This window comes from Halichoeres trimaculatus, unplaced genomic scaffold (assembly GCF_033239565.1).
Source record: "Halichoeres trimaculatus isolate MK-OKI-2021-1 unplaced genomic scaffold, fHalTri1.1 fHalTri1_scaffold_5, whole genome shotgun sequence".
In the NCBI taxonomy this organism is placed as follows: domain Eukaryota; kingdom Metazoa; phylum Chordata; class Actinopteri; order Labriformes; family Labridae; genus Halichoeres; species Halichoeres trimaculatus.
In genome coordinates, this window is record NW_027437183.1 from 17579422 (window position 1) to 17601815 (window position 22394).

General features: G+C 40.9%; 1 protein-coding gene across 6 annotated transcripts; it reads left to right on the forward strand.

Moving 5' to 3' along the window:
- Positions 1–46: 46 nt before the first annotated feature.
- Positions 47–22294, forward strand: acacb (acetyl-CoA carboxylase beta). Of its 6 annotated transcripts, none has more exons than XM_074671355.1 (55): positions 53–341; positions 1646–1694; positions 2541–3087; positions 6645–6777; positions 6889–7027; positions 7183–7292; positions 7419–7500; positions 7597–7695; positions 7862–7971; positions 8085–8195; positions 8318–8527; positions 8621–8791; positions 8888–9049; positions 9124–9287; positions 9901–10051; positions 10153–10256; positions 10342–10423; positions 10515–10660; positions 10735–10885; positions 10966–11100; positions 11334–11480; positions 11578–11766; positions 11859–11959; positions 12052–12140; positions 12247–12371; positions 12471–12584; positions 12670–12783; positions 12876–12965; positions 13052–13170; positions 13648–13671; positions 14248–14388; positions 14477–14576; positions 14678–14785; positions 14887–14943; positions 15254–15295; positions 15410–15625; positions 15747–15902; positions 16011–16214; positions 16371–16526; positions 16613–16735; positions 16820–17089; positions 17176–17273; positions 17387–17507; positions 17592–17702; positions 17958–18101; positions 18185–18305; positions 18393–18489; positions 18581–18677; positions 18763–18898; positions 18988–19165; positions 19253–19365; positions 19466–19620; positions 19753–19923; positions 20144–20280; positions 21197–22294. In XM_074671355.1, the coding sequence occupies exons 3-55, from the start codon at positions 2561–2563 to the stop codon at positions 21321–21323; spliced, it is 7278 nt and encodes a 2425-aa protein (XP_074527456.1). In that variant the 5' UTR covers positions 53–341; positions 1646–1694; positions 2541–2560; the 3' UTR covers positions 21324–22294. The 6 variants fall into 6 exon arrangements, with proteins under 6 accessions (XP_074527457.1, XP_074527456.1, XP_074527455.1 ...); XM_074671357.1 differs by having other exon boundaries at positions 82–98; XM_074671356.1 differs by lacking the exon at positions 1646–1694 and having other exon boundaries at positions 47–98.
- The last annotated feature ends 100 nt before the right edge of the window (positions 22295–22394 follow it).

Consider the following 22394-nt stretch of genomic DNA (forward strand, 5'->3'; position numbering starts at 1 on the left):
TCCCCTTTCCTGGGAGGAGCCTGAAGCTCCCCCTGCAAATGTTTACCAACCCTGTGAGAAGGAGGGGGTGGACGGGTGTAGGGGAGTCTGAACTGGTGGTAGGTGACTTTAAACATTTGCTGCTGCTGCTGTCACGGGAATTTCTCATACAAAAACAGTTCATTTTGGCTGAATTTAACGCGTCTAGCGAGCTGAAGAGTCAGTAAAAAATGAAGTTTAATTCAAAATAACTTTATTTGAAGTGATGAAAAACAGTAAGGGGTTTACTATCAGCTAGCACGCTAGCCTGCTATGAGCTGTGGCTTCAACAACAGCGGTTAAAGTGTCCGTCACCTGTGCTGGTGAGTGTAAATAGCACTTTTCACTAACTCACAACAAGCTTTGAGCGTTAATCTCACCGTTACACACTGACTTTTATTCAGAATGGGAAAAAAGGGTTCATTTTACTTTTGGTGGAAGTTGTTAAAGATTTAACCACTTTTTATGACAGAATTAGAACAACCTGCTGTCTTAACCTCTGGAAGTATTTCTTTAAGTTGATGTCATTTAAACAGAACAACAGTGCATTGATATGTGTGTACTTCAAGTACAGTTGCAGTCTGGGAATTTTTGTGTCCATGTGACAGCGCACTTAATCAAATTTTTATTATATTAATAATAGCTTTGTATATTTAAATACAATCCCTGTGCAACAGAAGTGTTTAACTTGTGCTTTACTTTAAGCGTAATGAGGCATTCACAAATAGTGTGCCTCACTGAAAAAGTGATGGCTCAGCTTCTGTTCGTTTCTGTCAAAGGCAAAACCGGCTCTAGAGGACAAATGTATCCTTGTTGCCTCTCACATGAAAGCAGTATTTGTCAGTTTCTTATTTTAAAGAAACACTCTGACTGGAATAAAGTAGCCATTTCTTTGCCATTATATGTTCTATTTATTTCTGCTTCTTTCATTCAGGTGTCCTTAGATGACACTGAACACTGTTTAGGAGGATGTTTATACCTCCTCCTTCCCACTCTTCATTCCCTCTGTTTTGACCTTTACCCCATATGAAGCTGCCACACTTGGTATTCATGTCAGCTGTCACAGACTGGCTGCTCACTGGACACTTGCTGGGAAACGTAGCCCTCAGGGCCTATGAGAAAACAGCAAGAACATCTCTATGTTTTGATTTTTAGAGCTCAAAGTCGAAAAGATGAAAGCATTTTTTTAAACATTTGAATAACTTATCATTTATTTCCATCTTAAAACTTCAGTATTTATCAGTTTAATTTTGTATTACCAGGGTTAAACTGGTATGACATCTTACCTCTCTACCCCTTATCTTTGGGTCAAAAGGTGCCATATTATATTACATTACCCTAGAATGGCCCTGTCCTTGGAAGGCTACTGACCCCTGATCAGCTTATAGAAATGTCTCCAGACTGGAATAGTACAAAGTTGGTGATGCTAAATTAGGATTAAGTCTTTATAGTCTGTCTTTTGTTGTCTCAACTTGAAACTTAAAAAAAAAGTCTGATTAATTTTTGCATACAACATTATTCACAGTTTTAATACAGTTTTTCAGTGTAAAGATATCACAGCACAAAAGTTAATTGATGAATGGAGGCCTGAGTGTAATAATTGTTGTTTCACACTATATTGTTGCAGATAGATGGGGCTGAAGCTTTAGCTTCCTGCTGCCCAGAGATAAATTTGTGTAAGTAGTGTAAGTAAAGAAATTTGGGAGGGACACATTTCAAGCAGATGTCATGCATAACATAAAGAGAAGCATATGCATGTTACAAGGGATGTCCCGATCTGATCACGTGGTCGGGATCGAATCAGGATTGGGGCATTTTAAACGATCAGAGATCGGGGGAGACAGAATCGGAAAAAGCCTGGGGCCTTAGTTCTTGTTTTTAATTAAAATGTGTATAACAGAACATCATCATTCATTTTAGAATATAACTTTATTCGTCATTATAACAAGTACAACAATATTGCAAACAAGAAATTGCAACCTTATTGTCACACACATACAAGGTTATCTTGTGGTGCACCACTAAGAAGCTTTATTTTTATTTTGTTGATCCAATGCTGCATTAAGTGGAGAAAAAAAGCTATATCCATGTTGGCTAGAATGATACCTTCATCTAAATAAAATAAAAAAAACTCAAAGGACAACTTGTAGGAGTTTTTTTTTTTTCTTTTTTCTTAATGCACTGCTGAAAGATCGGATCAGGAAGTATCAGGAACGGCAGATACTCAAAATAAAAAAAATCGGAATTGGATCGGGAGCAAAAAAAAGGTGATCGGGACATCCCTACATGTTACCGTTATTTGCTCTCATTGTTTGTTTTTTCATTACATTTCATATGTTCATCATAACATACTTTCCCTGGTGGTGTGCACACTTAATATGTCAGTTTTATCAGTGTAGCAAATTTTATGGCTTTAAAGTTTTTTGTTCATGAAGTTGGGTGAAAGAGATGTAGATTGTGTGTGGATGTTATTGTCATCTCTTTTAATTATAACAATAATGCCCTCTTTGCTCTTGTTGCAGTCTCAGGAGGATGCCTGTGAATGCTCCTGTTAACGCTGTTGGGATTAATCCTATGGATATTGTTGCAACTGTGGAGGATTAATACCCAGACAGAAGCGATGCCCGTGAAAGGAGAAGAATCTCCTCCTGCAGCCGAGGAGGACGTACCTGCTAAACAATCCTCTCATATAGGGGAACATTCCCTGTCAGCAGTGCATGAAGGTCTGAAACACAATGAGGAGAACAGTCTCCAGGCTTCAGCAAGTCCTGAAGTCAAAACAAAACAGCATGAGGCTGAGCAGGCGTCCTCTGAGGTAAATTCAGAAAAGCCATCAGTGGGGACGATCACCCAGACATCCTCCAGAGCTGCTGCGCCGATGCTCAGCTCAGGGCCTGAGGCGAGGGACCGCCTCAAGTTCATTCTGGGAGCGTCAGAGGACAACTCTTCAGACGAAGAACCTCTGGTTACTAAACCTCCAAGCGCATCTTGTCCACCACCCTCCAACTCTAGGTCTTCATCTCAGCAGACATCCTCTGCAGAGCTGAAATCCAGCTCCTCAGGCATCAAGTAAGAGCTTGTTTCATTGAATCTTGTTGAATATTGGCTGTCTTGAGTCTGCATGTTTCATCACTCGATCAAGTGACTTTTTGAATCTGTCCTGTGACCTAAAAGTGCAGCTATTTAAGTCACACAAAACCTTTAGTCTGAGGGGCTCATGTGTACTGTCTCACTCTGTGTCCTCGTGTTGGCGATGTGCCGTTATGCTCCCACTCACTGTCTGTTATCACCTGACTGCATCGAGCTGACCTGTGTTATTGTCGCATGCCAAACAGTGTGACTCTATTATTGGAACAGGAGTCTGAACCAAGTGACTTTGAAAACTTTTAGATTAGGTCACAGCACAAAAACAAAAAATAATTAAAATATTTTTTCAAAATAATCTTTTATTCATATTTTATTAATAATTCTCAGTTTTTTTCTGTTTTTTGCACAGTTGAGTTTTTTTCTTTCTAGCCTACATGATGGTACATAATAAGTTAATGGGTCATTGGGTTTGTTTGGTGCAAACAGCTACTGGCTCAGACAGAAATGTTAAATTGGGCTGAGTTATCCTGATGCATAGAGTTACACTGGATGAAAGTATCATGAAGAGGAGAAAGGTAAGAGATTTGCCTCTTCCTCATCTCAAATAAACAAGCTTCTCTTAGCATAACAGAGCGGTTGATCTGCAGGAAATGAAGATGCTCCTCAGAGGAAAACACACTTGTTAATATGAGTGCATTTAGGTTTCCCTTTCCAACAACTATGGCTGCAAATGAGTTTGCGTACTAGTTGCATTCTTTTAAAGTGTGCAAAGTAGAATGAACACTCTGTTCTGCTACTTTGCCTGCCTCTGTTTATATTTGTATCAAGCAGCCTGTGATCTGTCACACGGGATACGTAGATTATTTTCCTGCACATGTGGGAGGGCAGACTGGAGGGGGAGCAGCTGAGAGGAAGCATTTTTGTAGAGGACTTGTTGTTTTGGTCTTCGTTTGGGGGATTTCGTTTTACTCCTGATGCATTTGTGACATTAAAGTAGCGTTAACAATGGAGGGAAATGGTTTGTTCCCATATCTCAGAAGGTAAGTGCTAATAAAAGCTTGATCCCCTTGGTTGTAATTTGATACTTGAGCTGCAGTGTTTGGTATGTGGACAGTTATCACAAGCTCTAAGTTGTGACTGCAGAAAGTAATCAAACTGCACATGATTGCTTTGTACGATGGTAGAAATGATACTGTTGCAGCCTCTGCAGACATGTTAGAGAACAGGAAGGACTGCTCGTGTGTTCATACTAGAGTTGTGTAACTGACGGAGCATGCCTTGACACATTAAAGTTTGAGGAAATAAAAAAACTCCCAGCCTTAGTAACCCCCAGACAAGATTACCGTTGCCATTATAAAGCAGTAGAGTAGTTAGATACAGTGTTTCTAGAACAAGTTGTACTTCTCTGAGTCCTTCAGTCCTGTTTATGAATAGATGTTCCTTGTTTGTTCAGTAAGGTATGTATCTAGTTATATTAAACCCTGCTCCGTCATGCCTCACATCCTGGAACAAGATCAGAAAGTGGATTGTGCATGACCGCGAGCTGGAAGAGGCTATCGGAGTGGCCTCAGTAACGGAGTGCAATCTGCATTTCAGGAGTTCAGTTTAAAGTTCATATCTGCTCAGGCAGAATTGTGCTCAATCTGCACAATAAAACTCTGGCACTGATGCAACACAGGTGTTAGTCATTCCTATCTTAAAATGGGACAGAAATACTGTGAAGTGGCTTGTTGAGCAATGGCAACGAGACTTTGGAGTGAACATGGTTTGAACTGGCTGATAATCATGGTATGTAATGTTTCATCATATGGAAATGTTGTTTCTGTCGTCCTTATGTTGACATGGTTTAATATTTATCTCAATCTCTGTGCTGTTTTCTGAAGTGGGTTTAACTTCTAAGGATTTCAAACACTGAATTCAACATGTCAGGGAAGTTCAGTTTTACTACTTCAGGATTTAAAATATCAAAAGAAGTTGTAGTCAAAGAGTAAATCAGGTAGATTAATTCTCTTTGTATCATAAGAATGGACCATGTGGTTTGAAACTTTGCTGCTTTAGCTGTTTGTGTGATAAGATTAAAGATATCAGGCTGTAAGAGTTGATGTAGAGTTGCAGGCCTGAAACAGTATGTAGCATATATAAACTAGAAAAGCACTCAGAGAGCACAGACCTCCGCCAATCATATTGTGATTGTCAAGCAACACTTAAGTCCTATTTGGATGTTATACTCCCTTTCAGCTGACTGTCTGCTACAATTTGGTGTTAGTTGCAGGTTTGTACAATAATTTGTTACCTGACAGTATTTAAAAATTATGATGACCCAGGACATATTTCACATACCGGGTCTTAGTATCCAGGATATTGCCAGGACCTGGATCTTACTTTTACATCTGTCAGAAATTATCGTGACCTTGTCTTGTATATTTTTTGCAAAGCAATCTGACCATTTACCGTGGAGTTATATACACATATGGTGAAAACAGCCCTATTTCACAGTGATAAAGAATCCTTAAAAAAATCCTGGATCCGGACAGTGATCCGGACAGTGATCCGGTTCACCTCCAGAATTGAATCACTGAACATTTCTTGAAAATTTCATCCAGATCCGTTTGATAGTTTTTGAGTTATGTTGTTCACAAACAGACACACAAACTCTCCCAAAACATAGCCTCCTTGGTAGAAGTAATGATTGTAGATGTAAATAAATACCTGTTGACTTCACAGAACTATGAACAATTGCTCTCAGTGACTGCTGTGTAAAAATAGCCCACAGCATTTTCTCTTTGCAATGTAGAAATCTGTGAAAATCAGTGTGAACTCTGGGTCTAGGCACTAAAGCTAGAGCTAAAATTAAATTTGAATATCAGTTAATTTTTGTTTGATACTGTGAAGTCCAAAGACAACCATGTAATACAGATAAACTAAAATATTATCAATATGTGTTTCAAAACATTTTGGATCATATTTGATGTGTCATTGTTTCTACTGTACCTGTTAGAAACCTGCTGTCTTTATGCAATCTGCTGAAAAACATTTACTTCTTGGTGTCTCTCCTGGTTGCACATCCAATAAAAGGAGAATCACAGAGTGACAGAGCATGTTGAACTTCTGCAGCTGGTTGTGTTTTTGAGAATGCGTTTTACCATGAATGGTTGTCTTTGCACGTCAGTGCTTCAGCAGTGTTGGTCTGCAGATAAGGGCAGAAATAAATGGGCTGGTCCACAGTCTGTCTTTTCCTGTTGAGGAAAGCGTTTGAACTTTGACTTTAGTTTTGATTTGCGCTGCCGTTGTTGTGCTGTTGCCATGTAGGTTGTAGCTCACACTAATTTGCCACTGTAAAAGACTGAAGAAGACCTGTAACTCTCCAACTTGCTGCCTGGATTGTAGCTTTGAAGGAAAAAAATGCAGCTTGCAGTTTCAGGAACTTGTTAATATACTGTACATTTCTTCTGATAAATGAAGCAGGTTACACTCAGGTAAGTTACTCTATATTATTGTTCTGTTTTTTAAAGAAAGCTAATTGTGAGTTTCCACTGCAGGCCTAGCATGTCTGGGCTTCACTTGGTGAAAAAAGGACGCGAGCAGAGAAAGATGGATCTCCAGAGGGACTTCACTGTGGCCTCTCCTGCTGAGTTTGTCACCAGGTTTGGTGGAAATCGTGTCATTGAAAAAGTAAGAATGAAAGTCCTGCCTGTGTTTTTAATCAAATTCTATCCCTACATGAACACAGTGCTTTTCCCAGATTTTTGTCTCATCTACACCTGCTTTCTGCTTGTGTCACAGGTGCTGATAGCTAACAATGGTATAGCTGCAGTGAAATGTATGCGCTCAATCCGTCGCTGGTCCTATGAAATGTTTCGCAATGAGAGGAACATTAGATTTGTGGTGATGGTGACCCCTGAAGACTTGAAAGCTAATGCAGGTCACTATGAACTTTATTCCTATCTTTTTTTTATTACTCTGCAGGTAGTATTATCTCTGTGAGAGTGAGAGGGAAACAGTCAGGTGTTTGTTAAGAAAGTTGTTCTCTGATCACAGTCAATAACCACCTTTCATGTCTTGTGCTTTTTCTTGTAGAATATATAAAAATGGCGGACCATTATGTACCAGTCCCTGGTGGGCCCAACAACAACAACTACGCCAACGTGGAGCTGATAGTGGACATTGCTAAAAGAATCCCAGTGCAGGTGCTGTCCAGTATTTATCTTTACAGATGTGTTTTTCTGGCCTCTGGCCCAAACTAAACCTTTTGCTCTTTGACCTTGTTTTCCAGTGATAAATTCTAGCATGTGTGTGTTTATCACTGTTTACAGGCGGTTTGGGCTGGTTGGGGTCATGCCTCAGAAAACCCCAAACTGCCCGAGCTGTTGAACAAAGCAGGAATATCATTTTTAGGTAAAACCCAGTTTGAAAACGTGCAACATTTACAAGTCGTTCTGTACGTGTGCACCCTTGTCAGACCTCATTGTTGTTCATCTATTTTTGTCACAGGGCCGTCCAGTAAGGCCATGTGGGCACTTGGGGACAAGGTGGCTTCTTCCATTGTGGCTCAGAGTGCTGACATTCCCACGCTACCATGGAGTGGAACAGGTGATGCTTTACCACCTCCTTTACTGTCTCAAATCACGTACTGTACAGAAACACAATCTGTGCTGAAACACAATGTAACAATTTTTAAACTCTTAATTCTTGAATAATGGTAACATCTTCACATGTGAATTTAATTCTTGCATTTCCCTGTGTCACTGGGCTCCAGGTTTGAGGGTGGACTGGGCAGAAGAGGACCAAAGACTGGGGAATGTAATCAGCGTTCCTCCAGATATCTACAGAAGAGGGTGCGTTCAGGATGTGGAGGATGGGCTTGAAGTAAGCATACCCACCAAAGTCCCCAAAGTTATATCCACATATACTCATCAGAATCCCTTCAGGCCTTTTCACCTTTTGTTATGAATGGTATTTGGCTTGGTGTTTGTTTGCAGGGGGCAGAGAGGATTGGTTATCCAGTTGTCATCAAGGCCTCTGAGGGCGGAGGGGGAAAGGGAATTCGAAAGGTTGAAAGCTCTGAAGATTTTACAAGTGCTTTTAGACAGGTTTGTGTTCTAACATTAAAGTGTAATTATTGATTACTCTGTGATTTTGACCCTGCCTCAGTTATTAAAGTATTATAATTACAGCTGTTTTGGATTACTCATCTATGTTTGTCTAAAAACAGGTTCAGACAGAAGTACCGGGCTCACCTATCTTCATCATGCAGCTGGCTCAGCATGCTAGACACCTTGAAGTTCAGATACTGGCAGATGAGTATGGAAACGCCATTTCTCTGTTTGGACGAGACTGCTCCATCCAGAGGAGGCACCAGAAGATCATCGAGGAGGCTCCTGCCACCATAGCAGCTCCCTCAACCTTTGAGCAAATGGAACGGGTCGGTTCATTTCATCGCATTAATGTTTTTTCCTTGTCTTTACAAAGTCACTTTTCAGTGGAACCGTGACGCTTTGTCTTCTTTTTGGCTCAGTTTGCTGTGAGACTGGCCAAGATGGTGGGCTACGTGAGTGCAGGCACTGTGGAGTATCTCTTCTCTGAGGACGGAAGTTTCCATTTTCTGGAGCTGAATCCTCGCCTGCAGGTTGAACATCCCTGCACTGAGATGATCGGAGATGTTAACCTGCCAGCTGCTCAGCTTCAGGTAAGTCCTCTGTAGGAGAACGTTTCTACCTCAAAAATGAAATGACCTGTTCCTCTGTTTTAACGCATCCTGTTTAACCCACTGTTCCTTTGGTAGATTGCAATGGGGATCCCCCTGTATAGAATCAAAGACATCCGCTTGCTTTATGGAGAGACTCCATGGGGTGACACCTTCATTAACTTTGAGAATCCAGAGTGCATACCAAATCCAAGAGGACACGTCATAGCTGCTCGGATTACCAGTGAGAATCCTGATGAGGTAAAGCACAGCTCAAAAAGCATTTTCTCACACTCTTTTAATATGTGCCACTGACCTCTTTACCTCCCTTACAGGGATTTAAGCCCAGCTCTGGCACGGTTCAGGAACTCAACTTCCGCAGCAGTAAAAATGTTTGGGGCTATTTCAGTGTGGGGGCAACTGGCGGTCTGCATGAATTTGCAGACTCACAGTTTGGACATTGCTTCTCGTGGGGGGAGAACCGTGAAGAAGCCATCTCGTAAGCTGTTTTTTTTCTTTCTTCTTGTTATTATATATTATATATTATTATTATTAATATCTTTGTGCAACATGTAGGTTGTTTGATAAGTAGAATACATACTCCTCTTTTTTGACTTTAAAAATCAAAATCATTTTAAAAACATTAAAAATCTAAATGACAGGATTCATGCACTAATCCATGCACTGATCTGTAGGGGGGGAGACAAAATCAATGTAACGAAGTATCAGGAACAATTTTAATTCTTGATTTTTTTCACAAAATTTTTTTTTCTTCAAATTTGAATCCTTCATTTTAGTTTTTTTAATGAGCTGGGTTGGAAAAAAGTTAAGATGTCAGGTCTCCTGGCTAAATCCTAAAAAACTGACTCATATTTGAAGTGTATTTTTGGAGGGATGTGGCTCCTGATCTGGTCTATAGACATCATCATCATCATTCAAGTTTTTATCTTGGTCTGGTGTTAATAAAGCAAACTAAAAATTGCAAACATTTCAAATATAGAGGAATCACATTTGAATTGAATCGGCACCCAAAAAATTGAACAAGAATCAAATTGGAAGAAAAGCGTATCGTCCCAGCCCTACTAATCTGTTATATTTGCCTCATCACTCAGGAACATGGTGGTGGCGATGAAGGAGCTCTCCATCAGGGGGGACTTCAGGACCACAGTCGAATACCTCATTAAACTGTTGGAGACAGAGAGCTTCAGGAACAACGACATCGACACCGGCTGGCTGGATCATCTCATTGCAGAGAAAGTGCAGGTAAGAGACTGATTTCTTTCCTTCTTCAAATCTTTACATGGACAGTAAAATAGGACTAATGTTCTTTTTGTCACGACATAATGAAAATGTGCTACTTGCAGGCTGAGAGACCAGATACCATGCTGGGGATTGTTTGTGGGGCGTTGCATGTTGCTGATGCAAGCTTCAGAAAAAGCATGTCCGACTACCTACATTCACTTGAAAGGTCAGTTGATGCCAGCTGCCTATGAATGTCTTCTTACAGTTTTTATTGTATTTTCAGAAGAGTAAACTTTATTCTTCATCTACAGAGGCCAAGTACTTCCCGCAGCCAGTCTCCTCAACTCTGTCAGCGTTGATTTGATATATGAAGGAGTCAAGTTCTGTCTTAAGGTACCTGCTTTTTTCCTCTATGTTCCCCTTATTTGACTCAAACATTTACTTTTAAAATCAATAAATCTTCAATTTGCTTTGCTTTGTGAAGGTGGCTCGCCAATCTCCCACCACCTATGTCATCATAATGAACGGCTCCAACATCGAGATAGATGTCCATCGGCTCAGTGACGGTGGCCTCCTGCTGTCTTATGACGGCTGCAGCCATACCACCTACATGAAAGAGGAAGTGGACAGGTAAGAGCTCTCGAATATGGATTCATTTGTTGTTTGGTTTTATTTATCTATTATTACTCAACTCCTCTCCACAGCTATCGCATCACTGTTGGAAACAAAACTTGTGTATTTGAGAAGGAGAAGGACCCCACGGTGCTGAGGTCGCCATCTGCTGGGAAACTGCTGCAGTACATGGTGGAGGACGGAGGTCACATTTTGGGAGGAGAGACGTATGCAGAGATTGAGGTACACATGAGACATGTAAATGCAATTCTTTTTTATCTTTTTTTTTAATTAATTTATTTCACTGCCTGTTAATGTTTCAGGTGATGAAGATGGTTATGACGCTGACTATACAGCAGTCTGGTTGTGTCCACTTTGTCAAGAGGCCTGGAGCAGTTCTGGAGCAGGGTTGTGTTGTGGCACGGATAGACCTGGATGACCTGAGCAGTATACATCGTGTAAGTAAAAAGAAATTCACAGCTTGTGGGGTGAAAATTGTTTCCTCATGTTTTGCCTTAATTTTACAACTTTGTAACATTATTGCATCATTCAAAGGTTGGCTAAACAATGTAAACACGTTTTGTCTGAGCTCATGTACAATAACTTTTTCATGTGTGTCTTTGCTTGGTAATATGAATAATTCTGTTTTGGGTCTCACATTTCAATAACTTTTTCTCTGGCTGTGTATTAGGTGGAGCTCAACACAGCAATATTGCCACCCCAACAACCTCTGCCGGTTGTGGGAGAAAAGCTTCACCAGGTGTTCCACTGTGTGCTGGAGAACTTGTTTAAAGTTATGGATGGTTACTGCCTGGAGGAGCCTTTCTTCAGCAGCAAGGTAGTTACTTTTTTACAGTCTCTATACAACCACAGAGTCCTGTTAGACACGATCTGTTTTGTTTATTACGTGTTTGTGTTCCTGTTCCTGTCTGCAGCTAAAACAATGGGTGGCGACCTTGATGAAGACCTTAAGAGACCCCTCCTTGCCATTGTTAGAACTTCAGGAGATCATGACAAGTGTGGCTGGTCGCATTCCTCCTGGAGTGGAAAAAGATATCCGAAAAGTCATGGTCCAGTACGCCAGCAACATCACATCTGTCCTCTGTCAGTTCCCCAGCCAGAGAGTAAGCAATGCAAGATTTTGTTTTACGTTTTCTAATTTCTGATAATTTATGTTGTCAGGATGACATAATGATATTTACTATGTTTGTTCCAGATAGCAAACATCTTGGACAGCCATGCAGCAACACTGCAGCGGAAAGCTGACCGAGAGGTTTTCTTCATGAACACTCAGAGCATTGTTCAGCTGGTGCAGAGGTTAATCACATGCAGATCATCAAGCAGTCGTGCATCACATGTTGAGTTTGTAATTGAATCACTTAATTCACTTTCTCATGTGTATGGTCCAGGTATCGAAGTGGAATTCGGGGTTATATGAAGTCTGTGGTTCTTGATCTGCTGAAGCGATACCTGCAAGTGGAGATGCAGTTTCAGCAAGGTGATCTCAATTCACTGTACCTGAAATGGAAATTCAGATGGAAACTTTTTGAACTTTTAAATGTGGTTTGTTGATCTCTGCTAACTGAGATTGTTCTTCTAAACAGCGCACTATGACAAGTGTGTTATCAACCTCAGAGAGCAGCACAAACCTGACATGAGTCCTGTGCTGGAGTACATCTTCTCCCACGCACAGGTCTCCAAAAAGAACATTCTCGTCACAATGCTCATAGTAAGGCGCTGATTAATCCAAAAACTATCATACATAACTGAAATAATCCTCCTGAACTTGGGTTGTAGAAAAAAAACTGTTTTTTTTTCCGATTTGCAGGATCAACTGTGTGGACGAGATCCCACACTGGCGGATGAGCTGATGGCCATCCTGAATGAGCTCACACAGCTCAGCAAGATGGAGAACTCTAAGGTGGCATTAAGAGCCAGACAGGTAATAACAGTCTAGAATGTCTTAGTTAAACACTAGTCCTCTTTTTAAAAGGAGACTTGATATAATATTTAGAAATGTGTCGCAGGTCTTGATTGCCTCCCATCTGCCGTCATATGAACTGAGGCACAACCAGGTGGAGTCCATCTTCCTCTCTGCCATCGACATGTATGGCCATCAGTTCTGTCCAGAAAACTTGAAGGTTGGCAATCTTTGGAGAAATGCCCATGTAACCATCTACTATTTGCTGCTGGAAAATACAGTTGTTTGTACATTTTATTTTCTCTTTCGCAGAAACTCATCCTCTCTGAAACCTCCATTTTTGACGTTTTGCCAAATTTCTTCTATCACTCCAATCAAGTGGTTTGCATGGCTGCTTTGGAGGTACAGTCAGTTCATTCTCACGAAGAGTTTCTATCTTTTATGCATTTTCTGTCTTTAATACTTATAATTCCTTTGCTAAATCTCAGGTGTATGTGCGCAGAGCTTACATCGCCTATGAATTAAACAGCATCCAGCATCACCAGCTGCAGGATGGGACATGCGCTGTAGACTTCCAGTTCATGCTGCCAACATCACACCCCAACAGGTAAAAAGTTTTCTTCACTTCACTTTGAAAATTAATTTGAAAATATTCAACACACCCTCAGACGCTTTGACAGACAGATTTTTTTTTCCTGTTTTCTCTTGTCATACCTCCAAAATATTTATAAATCAGCCCTTATGTGATCAGTTAAGATTATATCAAAAATGGTTTACCCTTTATAAATGCAGAGCTTGTCTTTTGGGCCTTTATTTTGTTAAACTGTTATTGAGTGAAATGACTGAAATTCTTCGATGAAGATGAATGAAGCTCTTCTTCTACTGTACCCAGTGGTACAGTTTGTAACCTGCGGCTGTTACTGCTTATGGCTTACTGCTAACTTCTTTGTATTTAGCTAAAGGACATTTCTGTGATCTTGCACCGCATCTTGTAAAGTGCTTTTTTCCAATCATTATACCTCGAAGTAAAGGTGCATTCTGATCATCCAACGCTGATATTCACTTGTCAATCATCTTATTTCAGAGAGAGCAGCCCTACTCTGAACAGGTAGAGTAAAGCTCCTCCCAACGAGCCAAACCACCTGATCGTGTGTATGTCTCACGGCAAAGCATGCCCAATGCACTGTGTTGCTTTTCTCTTTCTGTCCTGTGAAACCAGAAACATTTTCTCAAGGAGTCTTCTAACAACTCCTTCTTAATTCACTTTTAAAGGCAAGCTTCCCCATATGTTTTTTTCTTGCTTTTTTCAACTTGTTAAGTGAATCTGAGCTTTTTGAGAGGTACGTCTTCTTGTAAATGTGCGTTCCTCTGAAAAACTTCAAGCCTGCAATTCTGTTGAATGATTCGGAATGAGGAGCCTGTAAGTCACGACTCTCGATCAGATAGAATAATCAATGTTCTTATAACAGGATATTAGATGTACCCATCAATTGTATGTAATATGAATATGTTGGTGGATGTACTTGGATGCTTCAATGGATAAAAATGTCCGAACATGCTTTAATTGCTCCGTAGAAATATACGTGCTCATGGCTTTTCTGATATTTTTGTCAAAGTTAACTTCATCCTCTGATCATTCATTGTTTTTTTCTTGGTGCTGTCGTCCCTATTTGTCTCATTTCAGGGTTCCTGTGCCAGTCTGTGGGTCAGGCCAATTTCAGATGAGGCGGCAGAGCAGTGAGCTTTACCTTGACGGAGCTTTCTCTCCACCTTGTCAGCGTATGGGCGCCATGGTGGCCCTCCAGTGTTTTGATGACTTCAAAAGGTCCCTTTTAGCTTGGTGCCAGTTTTACTTTTCCTCCTTTTCATTGATAAAAACATGTAAATAAAATGTTTTCTGCTTCTGTCTGCAGGAATTTTGATGAAGTGCTCTCCAGCTTTGCAGAACCACTATTAGAGACTGCTCCGTTCTCAGAGTCCTGCTCCAGTCTCTATGAGGAGGAGAACTTGAAGGTGGGAGCTTTGGGTGTACAAAAATGTTCTCAATTGAGTTTATCATCAAAAAGGCAGTTTTCATCAACACCTCCCCTTCTTCCCACTTCCCTTCTCTGCAGAATACAAGGGAGAATCCAATCCACATCATTAATGTGTCCATAAAAACAGCAGACACAGAAGATGACGATGCCTTGGTCACTGCTTTCACTGCTTTTGCTCAGTCAAAGGTCAGCTAAAAAAACCCCACCAAAAACTGAATGTCATGAATGTAGATGTATAGTTTTTAAACCCCCCCCAAAAATTATTTAAAACTGTGTTTTTCCAACAGAAAGCGATCCTGTTTGAGTATGGAATCAGGAGAATCACGTTTTTGATTGCACAAAAGGTAATTTAACAACGTTTAGGACCGTATTTCCATTTTTTACACTGTTAATAATTTCTGTTATTCATTAAAGATATTCATAAAGTAGCAGTAAAGACATTAAAAAGACCTTGGCTTATGATCAGTTTTGTCGCTTGTGAATTGTATTCTCTAAATACCACTTTAATATTTGTACTGATTTTATGCTAGAAGTACAACAGTGACTTTTCATTAACTCGTATTCAGTTCCTTCCCCATTGTGCATAAAAAAAGATGCACTGACTCTGAAAATGTCAGGTTTGTGATTATGGTTATTTTAATCTTTCATTTCTAGAGAGAATTCCCCAAGTTCTTCACCTTCAGAGCAAGAGATGGCGTAAGTTTCTCTCTCCTCAGAAAGTAAACGATCCCTTATTTGTTAAGTGTGTAATCAGATCTCTGCTGCCGTCAGAACATGATGACCACCTCTCTAATCTCTGCCTCACCACAGTTCCAGGAGGATCGTATTTACCGAAATCTGGAGCCAGCTTTAGCATTTCAGCTAGAGCTCAACCGCATGAGGAACTTCGACCTGACCGCCGTTCCCTGTGCCAACCACAAGATGCATCTCTACCTCGGTGCTGCTCGAGTGCAGGAGGGGGCGGAGGTCACAGACTACCGCTTCTTCATACGAGCTATTATCCGCCACTCAGATCTCATCACAAAGGTCAGCAGAGTAGCATTTACTGTTTCCTTAGATGAATATCTTGCTTCTTGACAAGTTTAATCTTTGTGAGAATGCTGGCTCTTTAGTTGAGTGATTAAAATCTCTTTCTTTTCGAAATCAGGAAGCTTCTTTTGAATACCTTCAAAATGAGGGTGAGCGTCTGCTGTTGGAGGCCATGGATGAGTTGGAGGTGGCCTTCAGTAACACAAGTGTCCGCACGGACTGCAACCACATCTTCCTCAACTTTGTTCCCACTGTCATCATGGATCCCTCTAAGGTCAGTGTCTCATATTCTTTTTTGTTGTCATCAGTCATTTAACTTTGACTATCGCATTTCTGTTATCTTCATTTGTTTTTCTTTGACCACCTTGTTATTTTTCTTCAGATAGAGGAGTCAGTTCGCTCCATGGTGATGCGGTATGGCAGCCGTCTCTGGAAGCTGCGGGTCCTACAGGCTGAGCTGAAGATCAATATCCGTCTTACGCCAACAGGGAACGCCATCCCTATCCGCCTGTTTCTCACCAATGAATCTGGCTATTACTTGGACATCAGCCTGTACAAGGAGGTCACTGACCCGAGTTCTGGACAGGTGAGGACGACAGACTGAGGGAGCCTCCTTTAAAGTGATATAGTAGATTCAGCGGTAAATAGTATGTTTCTGAGGAGTTTCTTTTGTGGATGTTTGAAAGTTTCTTACTCACATACACATAAATCACTCTCTCACTTTCCCACTTTCTGTTTTCAGATCATGTTCCAGTCATATGGAGACAAGCCAGGCCCTCTTCATGGCATGCTGATAAACACTCCATATGTGACCAAAGATCTGCTGCAGGCCAAGCGCTTCCAGGCTCAGACTCTGGGGACCACATATGTCTATGACTTTCCTGAGATGTTCAGACAGGTGCTGTGGATTCCCTGAAATTCTGTAATATTTTGTTATGATTTATTATTGAAGTTGTCTGACATGATCTGAAAATCCTTCTGTAGGCTTTGTTTAAGCTGTGGGGTCCAGGAGACAAATACCCCAAAGATGTGCTGATGTGCACTGAGCTTGTTCTGGACGCTCAAGGTCGACTTGCACATTTGAACCGCCTTCCTGGAGACAATGACGTAGGACAGAATTCAGAGTATTCTGGTCTTTGCTTTTAGTGTGTGCAGATGATACAGAAAATTACTGTATCCCTTCTCCGTCAGGTGGGAATGGTTGCCTTCAAGATGAAGATGAAGACTCCACAGTACCCAGAGGGCAGAGATATCATCGTCATCTGTAACGACATCACTCACATGATCGGCTCATTTGGTCCCCAAGAGGACGAGTTGTTCCTGAAGGCATCGGAGCTTGCTCGAGCTGAGGGAATCCCACGCATTTACATCGCAGCCAACAGTGGGGCACGTATCGGCCTCGCTGAAGAGATCAAACACATGTTCCAGGTGGCCTGGATTGATCCCAAAGACCCCTACAAGGTCAGACCTGAACTGTGCTTCTGACAGCTTTGACATTTCAACAAGGAAAACATTTTTTTATTTACCCTGTTTCCATTTCTCTGTAGGGTTTTAAGTATCTTTACCTGACGCCACAGGACTACACTCGTATCAGCTCTACCAACGCTGTACACTGTCACCATGTAGAAGAAAATGGAGAGTCCAGGTAAAAAAATCTGTCATTAACTCTTATAAAGCAGCTCTGTGAAATTATGACACGCTTGACTTGTGTCTCTGAAATAACATTTTTTGTTTTTTTGGTTCTCATCACTGTTGCAGATACATCATCACTGACATCATCGGGAAGGATGACGGTCTTGGGGTTGAGAACCTGCGAGGTTCTGGTACCATTGCTGGGGAATCCTCACAGGCTTATGAGGAGATAATTACAATTAGCATGGTGAGAAGGGTGCTCTTGATTTTTGGGATAAAGAGGAGCCCTTGTAATTCTCTTTATCCTGAGTGTCTTTCAATGCTTTTGCAGGTGACGTGTCGTGCTATTGGAATTGGAGCCTATCTAGTCCGTCTTGGACAGAGGGTGATTCAGGTGGAAAACTCTCACATCATCCTGACTGGAGCTGGCGCCCTGAATAAGGTTTATTGTTGGAATCAGTGAAACTAGTTTTAAGTGTAAAATGTCAACCAAAGAAACTTATAAGCTTTTCAAACAATCCCAAATCCCATCAACTATGAATGTCATTTTTGAGTGAATACAAGGAGGACCAGATAAACTTTGCTACAGTTACATACTGTTAAATACTTTAGCATCAGGTTAATAGTAACAGTTTCATGTACTGTATTTTTAGTTACATGGAAAATTTATTAGGCCATGTTGTCCCTTTCTGTATAGGTTTTAGGAAGGGAGGTTTATACCTCCAACAACCAGCTGGGAGGGATCCAGATCATGCACAACAATGGAGTCACTCACACTACAGTACCAGATGACTTTGATGGTGTCTTCACCATCCTCCAGTGGCTCTCATATATGCCAAAGGTTTGGATAAACATCTAAAAGGGCACAGTTGGCTTTTCAATCTTTAAAAGTCTTTGACTAACCGGTTCCTCTACTCCTCTCAGAACAAACGCTCCCCTGTGCCAGTCATAGCCGCTACAGATCCAGTGGACAGAGAGATCGAGTATACGCCTACAAAAGCCCCCTATGATCCCCGCTGGATGCTGGCTGGGAGACCTCACCCCAGTGAGTGTGACGATTTAATTCTGAAAGTGCTCTAGCTGCATCTTTAGCCTTATTGATTTCCTTTGGTATGTGTTTGTGTGTCATTAGCTGTGAGAGGAGCATGGCAGAGCGGGTTCTTTGACCACGGCTCCTTCATGGAGATCATGGAGTCGTGGGCACAGACAGTGGTGGTGGGCAGAGCACGGTAAACATGTTTGCACTCAACATACACATTAAGAGTATCTTTTTTCTTTTTGACTTAAAAAAAGATTAAATACTCTGCTTACTTGTAACAGGTTAGGAGGAATTCCCCTCGGTGTCATCGCTGTTGAGACCCGCACAGTTGAGTTAACAGTCCCAGCAGATCCTGCAAACCTGGATTCTGAATCAAAGGTGATGGTCATATAACATATTTAGATGGTGACAGAATGGGGAGAAGCAGCTTTTAACCTGTATCCGTGCCCTTTTGAAATGTCAGGTCCTACAGCAAGCCGGCCAGGTGTGGTTTCCAGACTCAGCTTTTAAAACAGCTCAGGCCATCAATGACTTCAACCGTGAACGTCTGCCGCTCATGGTGTTTGCAAACTGGAGGGGCTTCTCTGGTGGGATGAAAGGTAAAGAATACTTCACATTTCAGTGAGACTTTTCACATGGATATTTCTTTAATGAATGATAAAACATATTTTGCTTATTTTCCTCTCAGATATGTACGACCAGATACTGAAGTTTGGGGCTTATATTGTGGACGCCCTACGTGGTTTTCGTCAGCCAGTGTTGGTGTACATCCCTCCTCATGCTGAGCTGAGAGGAGGCTCATGGGTAGTTATCGACCCCACCATCAACCCACTGTGTATGGAGCTCTATGCAGACAGAGAGAGCAGGTACGTAAAGCTGGGTCACTTGCAGCAAGAGTGTATCAATCAGCTCTTTCTTTTTAAAAACTGTTTATGTTTCATTTCGTCATCCAGAGGTGGTGTGCTGGAGGCTGAGGGCACAGTGGAGATCAAATTCAGGAAGAAGGACTTGGTGAAGACCATGAAAAGACTAGATTCAGTCTATGCTAGTCTAGTTGAACAGCTTGGTATGCGTCATGATACGTCAGCACCCGTACTTATTTTTCTTTGAGCTACTTCATTGCTGTGCTTTTCCTAAATTTTGCTTGTGTGTCCTCTTCCCACCAGCTTCACTTCAGTTATCTGACAAACAGAGCAAAGAGTTGGAGTCAAAACTCAAAGCAAGGGAGGAGTTCTTGTTGCCCATCTACCACCAGGTGGCAGTGCAGTTTGTAGATCTCCATGACACCCCTGGCAGGATGCAGGAGAAGGGTGTCATCACGGTGAGTTTAATTGAGCAAACTCTGTTATTGTTAATTCTGAGAACCAGTATATTGTATACTAAAAGGAGAACTGTATGTAGGGAGAGTTCTTGCTCTAACTTGTTCTACCGTGCCTTTTTGTACATTTGACAGGATGTTTTAGATTGGAAGAATGTGCGAACATTCTTCTACTGGCGTCTCCGTCGACTCCTGTTGGAGCAGGTGGTGAAGTGTGAGATTCTGCAAGCCAACAGGGACCTCAGTGATGGTCACATGCAGTCTATGCTGCGACGCTGGTTTGTTGAAACGGAGGGAACAGTCAAGGTAGGTTATAAAAGCCAGAGACCCCTGTGTCTGCTCCTGTACAAAATATAACATAAACAAAGGGTAAAAAAGTGCTTTTTTTTACTTTAGGTCCAAAGCAAAAAAAAAAAGTTTCTTTAGGCTGAACAGTGAAGTGTTAGACTTTGCGGCCTTAAAAACGTGTTTCATTTCATTTTTGATCCGATACGTTTTAAGGTGCTCATATCTGCCCTTCCTCCAGGCGTATCTCTGGGATAACAACAAAGCAGTAGTCGAGTGGCTTGAGAAGCATTTGTCTGAGGAGGACGGCACTAGGTCAGCCATCCGAGAGAACATCAAGTACCTCAAAAGAGAAAACACCCTGAAACACATCCGCAGGTATGCAGACATGATCTCACAATATCAGAGATCTATTAATGTGGGATCACTTCCATCGCCATTAGGGCTGAACAATTTTGGAAAATAATCTAATCGCGATTTTTTTAGACCAATATTGCCATTGCGATTTAGCAAGAGATCTTTTTTGGGGGGACGTTTATCTTCTGCATTATTCACTTAACACTAGTTTTAAGTCATTTTATAGTATGACTTACCAACAAAAGATACTGATAGCATTTAAACAAGTTGGGTTTTTTTTTTTTTGCATTTTTTCATTGAAAAAGAAAAAGGAACACTGTGAAATTTTATTGACCTCCAGTTGTCAGTAAGAGTAACAAACCATACAGAATAAAGTGATCAAGGGGTATGGCTCTGCGATCTACTGGATGAATCTTTGTAGCCCACAGGGTTTTTTTTGCCAGAAAAAAACAGCATTTTTACTTTTGCTGGTTTTAAGGGAGAACAAGTACAAGTTACTATATTCCCTCCAGGTCTGTATCCATGAAACCTTTTTTTTCTTCTAATTGCAGCCTATGCGATTTGAAAATTGCATTTTATTACATTGCGATGTCGATTTAAAATCTATTAATTGTTCAGCCCTAATCGCCAACATCTCATCAGTGTGTTATCGATGTTAAAGGAAGCAATGTGTTATGTCTATAAACGATTGTTGTTGTGGAATTTTGTATCTAGTGTTAAAGTAATTTAATACTGGTAGATGCATTTGATTGAATCCAACCACTTGAGAGTTTGCAGGAGGACAAGCAGTACTATGTCCCACTCTTACAGAAACAGGAGATTGCATCATACACAATCTTAACCAATGTCATTATATCTTCATCTAATAAGTTAAAATCATACATTTATATTTATTAATCAGTTAACTTGTGGCTGTTATTGTCCTCTCGTCTCGTAGCCTGGTGCAGGCCAATCCTGACGTCGCCATGGACTGCATCATCCACATGAGCCAGAACATCACTCCATCCCAAAGGGCCAAGCTCTCACATCTGCTCGCTACTATGGACAGTGCCAGCACCAGTTAAGCTGAAAGGTTTCATCAGGTTATATTTTCTAGTTGAACAAAGGATGGGTTAACTATAGTTGTGCTTTTAGGGGAAAATTTAAAGATGAAAAAAAATGAGGTAATTTTTAGGATTAAAGTCGGGGCAAGTTTTTGTTCATAAATGCACACCAGCACAAAGTGACTTATTCCTCTCTGATCACTGAACCACTACACCTCTCTTCCTGCTGGAAACATTACCGTTAAGTGGCATCTTTTGCAGGGATGTCGTAGTCTGCCTATCCTTGAGTTACAGGCAGAGAATTTGTCCTTATGTTCTCAAATGAACAGCTATTTCAGCTGCTCATTCAGGTTCACAAACTGTGACTGTAAAGCACATTTCAATGGCACACTTGTAAATAATGCTGTATCAGTATTAAAACTGTCTTGATAGGCTCTATGCAACCTCCAGAGGCCTGGGGTAGAAACATTTCATGAAGTGAAAAGCTTCATATAGAGGGACTGGTGCTAATTAATGCTCAGTTACGAGTATTAAATGGAAAATTCAGATCCAAGTCTGAATGTTGGTTTGATGACTGACTAGTTTTGAAAACAAAAAGCTAATAAATCAAAGAAAAGAGTATGATACATCATTTGTGAGACAGAAAACTGTTAATTCTGTCATTTCAGTTTTTTCTGTTTTTGCAACAAAACACGAGAGATTAATTTTTAAAATTAGAACTTGCAATATCGTTTGTGTACTTGTCATTTCACTGTTGAATGGGCTGCATTGTCCATGTTTTGGTCACCTTAACTGTGTTTATGTTTATGAGCTTTTATTTGTGATACAATGCAGTTATTCTTAACACTCAGGTTTTGCAGAAAGACTTCTAAAGGATGGCTTCTTTTGCCTTGCTTGTGATGAAGATATCAGCAATGAAACGAGATTTGAATGTGTACAGAGTTCCTCCTGTCTTGTATTCTTACAACACTAAGGACTGTTCGTTAATAAATGTCATTGAGATATTTTGGCAAAAGAGGATTTTTATTTACCCATTTGAGTTTTATAATGATCAAGTTAATGGATGTAACATACAACTGACATAGAGACACG